Source organism: Mesoplodon bidens (assembly GCF_964165515.1).
Source record: "Mesoplodon bidens genome assembly, chromosome: 13".
NCBI classification, from domain to species: domain Eukaryota; kingdom Metazoa; phylum Chordata; class Mammalia; order Artiodactyla; family Ziphiidae; genus Mesoplodon; species Mesoplodon bidens.
Window position 1 is genome coordinate 31,741,826 of NC_138169.1, and position 13,257 is coordinate 31,755,082.

Here is a 13,257-nt window from a genome sequence, read left to right on the forward strand (position 1 = left end):
CTCCGCGGCATATGGGATCCTCCCAGACCGGGGCACGAACCCGTATCCCCTGCATCGGCAGGCGGACTCTCAACCACTGCGCCACCAGGGAGGCCCTTAAAATTTTTTTATCCTCTTAAATTTGTTGAGGCTTGTTTTGTGCCCTTGTATGTGGTCAATCCTAGAGAATGTTCCATATGCACTTGAAAAGAATGTGTATTCTGGTTTTTTTTGGATGTAATGTCCTGAAAATATCAATTAACTCTAACTGTTCTATTGTATCATTTAGGATCTCTGTTGCCTTACTGATTTTCTGTCCAGATCTGTCCATTGATGTGAGTGGGGTGTTAAAGTCTCCTACTATTATGTATTCCCACCCATTTCTCCATTTATGTCTGTTAGTATTTGTTTTATGTATTTGGGTGCTGCTATACTGGGTACATGTATGTTGACAAGTGTAATATCCTCTTCTTGTACTGATTCTTTTATCATTATGTACTGTCCTTCTTTATCTTTCTTTATGGCCTTTGTTTTAGAGCCTGTTTTGTCTGATATGAGTATTGTGACCCCTGGTTTATTGTCATTTCCGTTTGCATGAAATATTTTTTTCCATCCCCTCACTTTTGATCTATGTGTGTCCTCAAATATTTTTTTTTAAATAAATGTATAATAAGAAAGCTCCCAAATGGCTATATTGTTGAGGAGAAACATAGCTGGCATCGTGTCATGGAAAAAATTATTTTATGGGAGATTAATGCAAAGTATACAGTTTAAACTAATTATTATATCAATTAGAATGACTATACCTCATTTAATACAAGAAATCTAATTTACTAACGAGACGGATTTTTACTTTTAAGTGAAAGTAAAAGTTTCCTGTCAGTTTAGAATTGATCACCAACAAATTCTTTGTTGCAGAAACTAGCAGAACTAGCAGAAAAGAGTTTCCACCCTACTAGTTATCATAGGCAGCCATAAGGTATGTGAAAGTTAAGGAAAACATATACAAGCATTGCTAAGACACAGCTGGATCAAGTGGTGTTAAACAGAATTCAACTATAAAAATGTGAATGTGATTAAAAATAAAAATAAAAATTAGGAGAATCTAAAAATAGCTAAAAGCCATTCTATGTACTCCACCATAAAGATGAAAAAGAATCCTGTTGGGAGGGTAACCCCAAAACATCAAGTATATTGTCATCGTATGGTATCTTTCTTTTTTTATTTTTATAATTTAATTTACTTATTTAGTTAATTTTTATAAATTTATTTATTTATTTTATTTTTGGCTGCATTGGGTTTTCACTGTTGCGTGTGGGCTTTCTCTAGCTGCGGCGAGCGGGGGCTGCTCTTCGTTGCGGTGCATGGGCTTCTCATTGCAGTGGCTTCTCTTGTTGCAGAGCACGGGCTCTAGGCACGCAGGCTTTGGTAGCTGTGGCTTGCAGCTCAGTAGTTGTGGCTCACGGGCTCTAGAGTGCAGGCTCAGTACCTGTGGCACACGGGCTTAGTTGCTCCGTGGCATGTGGGATCTTCCCAGACCAGGGCTCGAACCTGTATCCCCTGCATTGGCAGGCAGATTCTTAACCACCGCGCCACCAGGGAAGTCCCGTATGGTGTCTTTTTAGCTCAAGAGATAGAATAGTCTGGGGTGAGTTTGCCTATAGCTAACCATATATACTTATGATGAATCTAGGTATATAAATTAAAGGAGGATACATAAAAACACAGGCAATCCCCCAACATATGGAGATACGTAATGACCCACCTTAGGTATTTTCTGGTGTCCAATTTTTTATGAGGCTTTATATTTGAGATGATTAGAATCAAAATGTACCCTTGGAATATGATTAAAATAATCACTACATTAAATTTATAACTAGCATGAAATATATCTTTAAGAGACATATCCATGTTTGAAATTACAAATTAGTTCCTTGTGGAAAAAAATCCACCTCCATACTTTCTCTATAAAGATATCTGTCAACAATTGTTTCATGAGAACACTGAAATCTTTGTAAATTCAAAATGCTGCTCAGGAAAGTGGTTTCGTGTCCGAGAATTCAATTAAGCCACTATATTGTCAGCACTAAGTGGCAAAAACAGTCAAGATGCTTGAACTCTTTTAAATTTCAAACATCTTTATGATATGGTACCAGTAACACTGTCAGACCTGCCAATTTCTCTGTTTTGATGAAGTCATCAAGATGGAATGGCTTCCTTCATTGCAAAATCAATTTTAGTATGAATAAGCAAAAAAATTATCTGATTATAAAGGTGATGAAACATTATACGGTGCTATAAAGGAAGGTTGCTGAACCTGTACATATAGAAATTCATGAAATAAAATGGTACCAAACACAGTAGTTTTCACCCAGCAGGAGACTATCTCCCGAGGTTCCCTCCTGTGCTGTGATTTTATGAATAGGAATGACAAAGTAAGGCAATGAAAATTAAAATTTGTTTCCCTCTTCCCCCCCAAAATGTTATTTGGTTGGATAGAGTTTGTTGCTGTGTAAATGTTTGCAAATGACTCAGAAAATATGAGCAGAGAAATATTTAGTCAATCAGGTCATCTGATTGCCTAATCATCCTTTGGTGAATTGAAAAACAAATTACAATATTGATTAAATCTAGCTGATGATAGAAGAAAACGATCCAAATCACCATCTAATTCAATCTATTGTGAAAACAGCAAACATCACATTTCCATATTTACTAGTGTTGTTTATATAATTATTTAACTCTGCACATGAACAGGATGGCAGATATTCTGTTGTTTCCAGAGTCAACTGGGCAGTGACTCAGTTCTAATAAAAAGGAGGACAGATACTTATATGCTGCAGAACTATGATTGGCCAGAGGTTCTGCTGGGTGAAAAGCCATGAGATACAGGGAAACACTGGTGTAGGAGGCCAAACGCTTGGGATCAAGCCTTGACACACAGATTATTAGCTGAGTGACCTTGGCAAGTCAATTCATCTCCCCAAATAGTGCATTTTCTTCATCTCAAAAATAAAAATAGCAATACATGTCTCCTTTCTCACAGTAATTTAGAAGAAATAAATGAGAACATACATACGAAAGTAATTTTAACTTTCAGCTGTGATGTGAAACGCAAGGCATTATGAATCAGGCACTCTGGAACTGGGTTTTTTGTTGAGACCTCAAGGGTCAGCAGAATTCAATAAAGCAATCCGAGCATGGGCCATGATCGGAGGCCTGAGAATGTTGACACCTCATTCAAAGGCCTTATAATACTGTGATAATTAATGGTAAACAGCAAATTACAGTTTAGAAAACACATCAATATCTGTAATCTCATTTTTTATTAATTTATCCCTACAAATAAAGGCTCTTAATCAGGTACAATATGATATAAAGAATTGAGTGTTTTAAAATCAATATAAGGAGATTCTTGGAAATAGAGCTATGAGCCCATGAGGACAAACAAAATACAAGTAAGGTGAGTACCTCCCACAAGGCCTGGCACATAACATGAAACCAAGAAATGTTTGTCAAGTGAATGGAATAAAAAGGTCATGTTTCTTCAGGAAATAAGAATTCAATGAGAATTTTGAAAATGCCGATGGGCACCCATGATATATTCAAACTAAGCTGCCTGAACGTTAAACAGCAAAAACAAGATACGTTCATCCAGCAGAACTTGTCAAGTGACTCCCTATGAGCTGACGAAATCTGGTGCTTTCTGCCTTCTTGCCGTCCTTCCCAAATTCAATCTCACAGCACTTCCTCCCTGTCCTCATGGTTCCTCTACTGAACTGAAAGAGTGCGTTTAACTACAAGTGTTAACGTATACTGCTTTGTTTTCCTGCAGCATCGGATGTTTCTCGTGGCATTTTCTCAAATACTTCCACGTGGGATGGTAAAAGCACACTGTGAGGTTGACGAGATGTGTTACAGTATGTGTACACACACACACACACACACACACACACACACAGCTGCACTCTCTTCTTTAGGAGGCCCTGTGTGGTGAGCTTACGCTGGTTCATCCTAATCTACCTTTCATCCTCCATCACATTTTCTCAGGATTGTAACCAGGCCTGGGAAACAGAAGGTCCACAATAACATCACCTGGTTCTTGGGTTCAAAGAGACATACATCCCCAGTGAAAAAAGCCCACGCAGACTCTACAGCTCTATTATAACTAGATAATTGCTTTAAAACAGCAGGAGGTATTTTACTATTGTGCATCTGAACGTTCATTAGACACAGTATTACTATGCAGGGTACTGTGGTTTATACCACAGTATAAACGAGATCATATAAAAATTAATTCTATTTTAATAGAAGTTTTAAAAAGATAACCATTGAAAACTGCTTTGAAACACAGCAATGTGACTTCTCATTAAAAAAAAAAATACCTGTGTGAAACACAGTCAAATTTAACTGGCCTACAATCCTAGCACACACCTGGGAGCACACATCCCCCCCCACACTGATTTCAATGACATGAACATTTCAAGAAGTTCGGAAACACCATCTAAACTCGTAAAGGACAGAAGCCAGCAGAGCTTCGCACAATTTCAACCTACCTTTTGTGGCCACTTGAACACAGTCTATTTTGGTTTCCTGTGTTAAATAAAGAGGGGAAAAAAATCACTATTCATGTTTTATGTGAAACAAATAAAATCTCTGCAGTTCTCTTTAAATACGGATAAGGGAGGTTCTCATTGTTCCAAGCGTGGCATCAACCACATAGTGATTAGCACTTGGACTGCACTCTGATACATTTTCCGGCTCCAGTGCTGGCGGTGGTGCTGGTGGGCACACCGGGAGCAGGTGGCGAGCCTGGAGTTACACACAGAACGCCTCTGCCAGGTGGCCCCCCTGGCTTCCTCCTCCGGACCCTCACTGGCTCCCTGTGCAGACACTCGTGGGCAAAACCTGTGCCCCTGATTTCCCCCCCTTCTCACTGGCCAAGGGCAATGATGGTACCGAGACCCACGCTGTGAAGGAGGAAACCACTGTCGTATCTGGAAAATTTGCCCTTCCTTCTAAGGAGACTTTCCTATCTCATCAGAGCTCTGGGTTGGTCTGAACAGGAAAGGGAAAAAAATTCAAAAAAAACTTGATAGTTTTTATTTTGTTTCTATCTCATCTTTCCAAAGCTGTTTTCTCTTAAAAAAAAAAAAGAAAGATAACTAATTTAGTCCCAGCTATAGGAAGCATAAACTCTTGTGCAACCAAAGAAATGGGACAGAATATGCTGAAAAGACAGATGCTGTGAATCTCACAAAATTGTAAATGAGCTGAATGTACGTGTTAGAGCTGTACTATTTCCCTGTAAAATAGTAGGCTAAGCAGAATTACTAGCCAACTTTTGGTAACAAGTAAGAACTGAAAATAAAAACCATCATGTTGACAATATATTCTTCCTACCCAAACAAATATGAATATATGCATTTCTTCCCATGAATTTCTCCAGGTGAAAATAATTTTAAAAAGAGAGAATAAAACACACTTATTCCAAGTAAAAGCACACAAAAGCATGACTTTCCTTCTTATGGCTACCTTAGGTGATCTGACTGTGTTCGCATTGATAGCACTGAACGGCCTAAGTAAACAGCCGTTTATAAAACTTACCCCGTTGGCTCTGCTAGCAGCTTGGAAATAAATTCTGTAGCTTTTATGGGGAAGGAGAGGGGTGTTCCAGTATCCACTGTACGTCTTATTATCACCAATAGTAAAAGGCTGAGCCGATTGGAGGCTGTTGGCTGGGAATTCAGCAGCGAAGTAGTACTGGGAGTTCAGTAGAGAAGCATTCTGGAAGTGGATGGGCACTGGGTAGCATTTTAAGATTTCTGTTGTCTTTTTAGCTCTTCGAGGACGCTCTTCCTCGACAACTATTTGGTAGACACTAGAAAAAAGAGAGTATTATCAGTGATAGTTTCAGGTAACAGAGTTGATCCCCATGGTCTTCAACTGTGGAGACCCACAGAACACCCCAAATAAAGAACACACTGGATAGAGCCAATAATAAGTGCTTAGTGCCTAATGGACACGGATTCAACACCTGCTCCATGAAAGAGAGGGAAAGTGCTTAATGCTTTTGCACAGAACTCTCTCACCCCCAAATAAGACAACTTCTTGAGGGAAAGAAAATTTACCATAGTTAAAACGCTTTTATATAACAATCTCTGCTGTTTATGTGAGCAGGACACCAAGGTAACGTTCTTCTTACATGTAACTGAAGATGAATTTGTAGAAAATGAACTCAGTTTACCTAGTCAATGAACCAATCAATATTAACCGTAAGTTTATTAAAAAAGGCAACGTAATATTTTCTTCGGTGACATCTGTATGATCATGTGCGAAGTTTTATCAAGTCACAAGATACAATGTGGGATGATTCGGGTTAACCAAGGTGTAACTTGCCATATTTTCTTCTATTCCTTTGCCTTTCACCATATTCAGTCAGCGGAAAGTGAGGACATCAGAAAAGCAGAGAAAAGGCACTGGAATTTCAAAAGCCGACACCCTGGAGTTACAAGTGGTTTCTAAGAGTAAATCATGAACAGGGCTACTTGAATTCTATATAAAGATAAGATGGGAATGAGTATCCTCAGAAGATGCCTGTGAGACAGATGTCCCCACCAAGGAGTGGATCTCCTGGTCCCTACTCACCTTTCCCTCCCCACCCCCCTCCAATATCTGTGAATTTCGAATTAACCTTAGGAGAATAGGAGAAATCTTGAAGGGATGGACTTCTTTATTGAGCTACATACATTTACTAGAATGATGAACTGTTGTGCAGTTTGGTTGGGGGAAAAAAAAGTTTCTAATACTGAGAAAAAACAAACCTTGACAGCAGCTTTCAAAAACTGAATCCAGACTAGATTGCAAGTCCTTCTGACAAGGAGACATATCTTTTTCTTACTTTGTCAGAAAAGCACCGTGACTCCCCGAGCAACACTGTAACCCTGGGGCTGCTCAGCACAGCCACTCATTAAAGCCGGGGAAACAGAATAGAAGGGAGGTGCCTACCAACGCCACGCGCTGGGGTCGGCCCGGAGAGGTCCCTCTCTGTGCTCCTGCCCGTGTGAACTCTGAATCTGCACCCAGTGAATCTCCTGTTTCTGGAAGTACAACCACTGAGCACATTCTATTTCAGTCATGCAATGCAGCTGCCGTTCAGTTTGTAATTCTGTCCAAACAAAAACTGATGGTTGTACAACATCAGAATGACTGCTCAGTAGGCAGGGAGTCCAGCAGGTTTACAGTGTAAATAATGATAAAGGGACTTCTCAGCAGGGATGTAAACTTAAAGAAGAGAAAAGAAATATGACTCTTCCTTCCTAACATCAAGACTTTCTATTGGTCCTGTAAGATGCTCCACCAAATCTTGCAGAGTTCTCACTGCAGGGTGTATCCAACATGGAAGGAAGAATTTAGGAAGGACCTTCCTTTGGGGGTGGGGGGAACAAGGAACACAGGCAGAGACAGAGGGGGCTTTGATTTCACTCCCGCTTCTCCCTGACCTCTTACATCTACAGTCAGATGTGGCGATTCCACTATATCTGCAAGTTCTTTGACATTTCTCCCACCAAGTATGGCCTTGGCTAACCTTGAAGATTGCATGCAACCAACAGAATGTAACAGAGGAACAACGTGTAACTCTCAAGGCTTCTGTTAGAGAAGTGCAAACATCATTAAGAAAGTGTGACTGTTTTCCTGCAACGCCTTCTGTCAGGGTAGCAGACACTGGCGTGTGCATCCCCCTACACTCTACTCCTAATTCTGCTAAAACTGGGGGTTTAAATTAACATCTTTGGTTCTTATTTTTTTCCTATGAAATGAGAGAATTAGATGGGTCTCCAAGGTACATTTTACATTTCTTTTATTCAGAATTTTTATTCAGCATACAAGAACTACTCTCTCTCACAAGATGGATAAATCAAAGAATAATTAATTGCTTTGCAAAGAGATTCTCCATTAAGTAATTTTTAACACTGGCTTTCTTCTATCTGCAAGCTTTTCCAGTTTACTTGCTATAGGACATGATTTTCAAAATTGCACTTTAAAAACAACTTCCGGGGAGCCTAGTATACTAGACAAAGTAGAAATATGAAGATCTATGCGAAGAAAAAAATTTGCAGAAGTTATTCCATACAGGAAGTGCTAGGCCAGGAGCCTTGCACATGTAGGTTTTATTTTCTGGTTTTACTGATGAGAAAACTGAGGTTCAGTGGTGAGGTGCCCATTCTATCTGGGGCATAGTTAATTAAATAGTAGATGTGGTCTCCTGACCATCCGACAATACAGTTAGTCACTTCTGTATCTCATGAGACAGAATGAAGTGGGCCACGAGGTACATATTTTTGAAAGCGTAACATAATCCAGAAGTAATTTTTACTTTATATACCTTATATGTAGTAGGAGGGAGGAAATATACTGATATTCACTAATATGCTTCACTTTACTAAAATTTAATACTAAGTTTCTTTTGTATTCATTTTCTGAATACCCAAGAGGTAAGAGAGAAGGGAATTACCAAGAAAAAGGCTTTGCGATAAGATAATGCAGGTTAGATTGCAAGTTTATCCTGTACAACCTGCAAATAAGGAGAAATGGAGAGAATCGGAAGCTGCAACTCTGTTTCCTCTCTCCCCTCATCTCCATCCTCACTTTCCATCCATCTTTCCCCAGCTTTCCTCATTTATTAAGTCAACGCATACTTTCTGAGCCCCTAGTATGTGCCAGGCACTGGCCTGATTTAACTTGAACAATATGATATTTGACACTCCCTAGAGAAAGACAATTTTGTTTTGTAATTTAAATGCCATCTAAGTGAATATGGATGAAAAAAATTAATTTTTCCAAGTAGCAAGTTGATGAGGATCAGATGAAAATTCAAGAATTAAATGATTACTTAGTGGGCCTCCATTTCAGCCAGTTGGTATGTTATGCCATGCACTCTACTCCAGACATATTACTTTTTAAATAGCTACCATCTACTCATCTTCAGATATATTAAAGGAAGAACTAAGTTGACTAGAGCAATTTCAAACCCAAAATGTCTTTTCATCCTTGCTCCACAAGACAAATTAGATTTGCAAGCATCCAGACCTCAAATCTATTTGCTCTTTAATAATTTAAGCACTGAAAGGTCAAGCAGCTCTTTTCTATTTCCCTTTATCAAAGTCCAAGTGCTAATGAAAAATGGCTGAATCCGTTCTGCTGCCCAGTGGCCACACATTGCTGCCTCCTGGATGGAAATGAACACATTACTGGCATCCAAGTCAATGGTACCTGGACAGAACTTGGTGACTGATGCGTTTTTCATTTGTACAAATAACATCATCCCACTGACGATTTTCACAAGTCTTTCCAACCACAAGTGTCATCTCAAAAGTAGACCTGAAAATCTCACTGTTTGAATGTTTTTCCTAAAAGGATGACTGAAAAAAGCAAATTCTCACAGATGGAAAACCAAACAGAAGTTTCTAGCTTAGTGAGCTGGATTAAAATTCTTTTATCCTTTTAATGTGTTACTCACGGCCTCTTTGTTTATCAAAGTCTCATCATTCCTAGCCTTCCTCCACCACTATTCTGGAATTTAAAATAACAAAAAACTTTCCTACGGCATTTGCAATGTGAGGGCACAATCCATCGTGAAGGTGAGTCTGCCAAAAATGTGACATCACTGTATCCGAACTTTCTTACAGAATGAAATTTAAAGTTTAATTGATGCTAGGCTTTTCTACAACAAAACTCTAAGGCTTTTAGAAGGAGAATAAGAAATCTGCATTTATATAGACTAGCTCATGAAGTATAACCTAGAAAAGAACATCTGAACATCTTTCATGTAGTTTGTTAAACTTGAAAGTTCAAATGTGACAAAATGGTTTTGGTCTTTTCTAACTTTGAAGATGTTAGGGGAAGCCTGCTGCAGATTTGAAATTGACTTCAAGATGTGTGTCCTAATTCATTTCCAGATTAAGTCCTTAGTCATAAGTCCATTTTTCTATCCACTTATTCTGTTTCTTATCAGCATAAAATACTGGAGGATAATCCAGCCAGATAGCAGGATGGGGGGGTGAGGAGGAGAAAAGTACTGATCCGCTTCATTGCTGCTTTTGCCAATCCTTTAAAGTTGTCATTTCTCATCATTTCAAGGACTTAGAATATTTTTCATTTCATGGCACTACTAGTGACTTTCAGCTTGATCTGCAATTTTTGGTAAAAACCACTTGTTCTCTCTCTAGAAAAAAAGAATAGAGTCTAGTATTAATATCTTCTTGAAGATTAACTCTTTGTGGGGGGGTGAGGGAAAATGAAAGTATAAATTATATTCAAGGCAGGTAAAATAAATGTGTAATTCAGGTTTATTTATGCAATAACACAGAATGTATTTTCTTCCTGTTCTTTTTCAGTCACATTCTTTCCCTAAACCTGTCAGCATTTACTGAAATGACACCCTGAAGATCCAAATGACCTGGTACAACTGAACTACATTTTAAAAGTATTGTCACCAGTTTAAAATGAGGGAAAAAAAAGGTCAGTTCAATAAATTCAGTGTGTTTGTCATCATGACTAGGATCCACATAACACTGGTGCTGAGAGCAGCTGACCGCGCCCGTCCTGCTCATTGACTCACAAATGAGGTCTGATCCCTAGTTTTCCACAAACAATGGACCCTGGGCAACACACTGCGCAGCATAAACTGATCCGTGGGGTCGAATATTCTATGTTGCCCACTTTAATTTCTCTTTGTCCTGCTCTCTTCTATATAGGATCGGCCATCTATTGCTGTGGCATATTTTCAGGGTACCATAAATAAAATTGATGCTCTCTCGGCCATAATTGATCATCAGGAGCTCGCCTGGCATCCCTAAGTTACTTCTGTTCTGCATGTGTGTGCACATGTGTGTGTGTGTGTGGAAGCAGGCCTGAGCACGTGCTCCCACACCCTGCTGCTCTGCTAGTTAGTGACAAAATCTGATATAATAAAACATTAATTATAGCTGAAAGGCTGGGCGAGAAATATGAACTCAATTACAGCTCCATATTGTGAACAAAGGGCAGGAAGGAAAAATCCTGTAGTTATGGAGGTTTGGGATAATAAAAGGACAACTAGAACATTAGACTCGGGCCGAGAAGCTGTGTAAAAGGCCACATGTTATTCATCCTCACGACAGGCACCAAATTTCAAGTAAATTAGTCCAAGATGGAACATCTTTAAGAGTGATTTCTCCTCCTTTTAACAAGTGAAAACGTTTTCCTTTGCACATTTCATTTCAGTTACGTTTGTCATAATTTAATCATCACAATTTCATAACAAATGCATGACTATAAAAATTTTAACTCAAGGTCTGCTACTATTTTTAAAGTTTGTTTTTCTTAAATAGCTCTAGGGATTTGAATAAAACTAGAAAAATCAAATACTATCAAAGCCATACTAAATATCTTCATTATTATACTCAAGTCAGAATCTTTCAGGCCCTAAAAGTAGCAGTAGTGCAGGCCAGGTGAGCCAGAATACAAATGCCACCATCCCGAAGGGGGTGCCGCTGAGAGCACAGTGAACTGGGATCCCCATGCCCAGGTGACTGGGTCCAGCACTGCCACCAAATCATCCCCAGACCACTAAGGTCCTTTCCAGCTCTGATATTTTACAATCCCTGGTACAAGATCAGGCAAGTTGTGACATCAACAAGTGAGAAGAAAACTATTTTATTCATATTTCCTTATTTTCTACTATTTTTATCACATATCAAGTCTTGTGCCAGGCGCAAGGGAAAAAGAAAAAGAGGAATGAAGTCCGCACTGTCCCCGTTCTTGGGGTGTTAGAAACAGGTCCCTCCAACGAAGAACTGGGACAAGATGCTGACAGAGGCTTGTACAGAGTGAAAGAGGGCACAGAGGGGGAGTGTCAGTGTCTACAGTGGACTTGAGGACACAGGGGCACGGAGGGGGAAGCTGGGGCGGAGTGAGAGTGGCATCGACATATACACAAGACCGAATGTAAAACAGATGGCTGGTGGGAAGCAGCTGCATAGGACAGGGAGATCGGCTTGGTGCTTTGCGATGACCTAGAGGGGTGGGATAGGGAGGGTGGGAGGGAGGCTGAAGAGGGAGTGGATATGGGGACATGTGTATGCATATGGCTGATTCACTTTGGTGTACAACAGAAACTAACATGGTATTGTGAAGCAATTATACTCCAAAAAAGATCTATTGAAAAAAAAAATCTCTTGGGGCATCAGCTTCCCCGAGGACATCTGGCCTGGACCTAGTGCCCAAACGCTCCTACTGCCGGTGACGCCTGAAGACTGTCCTGTGTTGCCTACAGCCATCAAGTTTCCCCCCAGGTTAGAGATAAAGCAATGACAACAAACAAAAAGCTCATGTCTTTGGATTCCCAATGCAATCTCCATTCACTACGACCACCTGTGCCAACAAAGACCCACCCAAGTCTCAACAAGTCTCCCATCAGACTCCCAAGAGGCATGAGGATTCTTCATCAGTAGGACCAAACACTGAGGGTAATGGCCGGGCTCTGGCTCAGATGCCTGCCAGGGTCCCAGCAGGCCTGTCCCGAGAGCGCCCGAGTTTCCTGGAGAGGAATCCCAGGAGTGGCAGGGTTTTCCTCACAGTTTCCATACTGCCCAGCTCCTGGCAGAAGGATGCTGCAGGGCATGACAACCAGGGCTGGTTGCTGACTCCCATCCCGCTGTGATGCCCAAGGTGAGGAATAAGAACCAGGTAGATTGCTCTCTGGGGGAGGGCAGGGAGAGCAGCCTGCAAACACGCAGAGCCTCGGTCTCTGCTCCCCTGCACCTCCCCACAGATGCCTGCCAGGCAAACGTGGAACTCCTTTTCCTACCTTCTCTAATCACGCCGCAGGTTACAAGAGCCATCATCTCTCAATTTTAGTATTTCCTTTGCTCTCCACTTTAATCATTAAGGTGAAGCCAAAATATTACCGATGTGTTGGTTGTTTTGGGGGCAGTGGTGGTAGAACTTGGCAGTGGGAGCCCCTTGCATACTTCCCAGGCCAGTGGCTCCTGGCCCGGCCTTCTGCACAGAAGGCCCTGAGCAAGGCCTGTGCACCTGCCCTGCAGGTCCCGGAGCATCAGACTGGAGCTCTGATCTCCTACACAAAATCCTTCGGAGGGGATTATGTTGACGAAAAAGAAAATCTGAGACATGAGGGAAGGAAAGCGAGACAGTATATTTTCATGCACAAAAGCAAGTTTGAAATGGAGTTTGAGGGAAAGTTAAATTAAATTTCACAGTATAACTGCTCAAATA

General features: G+C 40.5%; 1 protein-coding gene across 3 annotated transcripts in view; it reads right to left on the bottom strand.

Moving 5' to 3' along the window:
* Positions 1 to 13,257, bottom strand: part of PTPRM (protein tyrosine phosphatase receptor type M) — a 768,668-nt gene that overhangs the window by 267,703 nt on the left and 487,708 nt on the right. For all 3 annotated transcript variants that reach the window (XM_081252728.1, XM_081252729.1, XM_081252730.1), the window contains exons 12-13: positions 5,587 to 5,860; positions 4,536 to 4,572 (exon numbers count right to left, since the gene is read on the bottom strand). In XM_081252728.1, the coding sequence (XP_081108854.1) occupies positions 4,536 to 4,572; positions 5,587 to 5,860 (311 nt within the window). The remainder of the gene's footprint in view (positions 1 to 4,535; positions 4,573 to 5,586; positions 5,861 to 13,257) is intronic.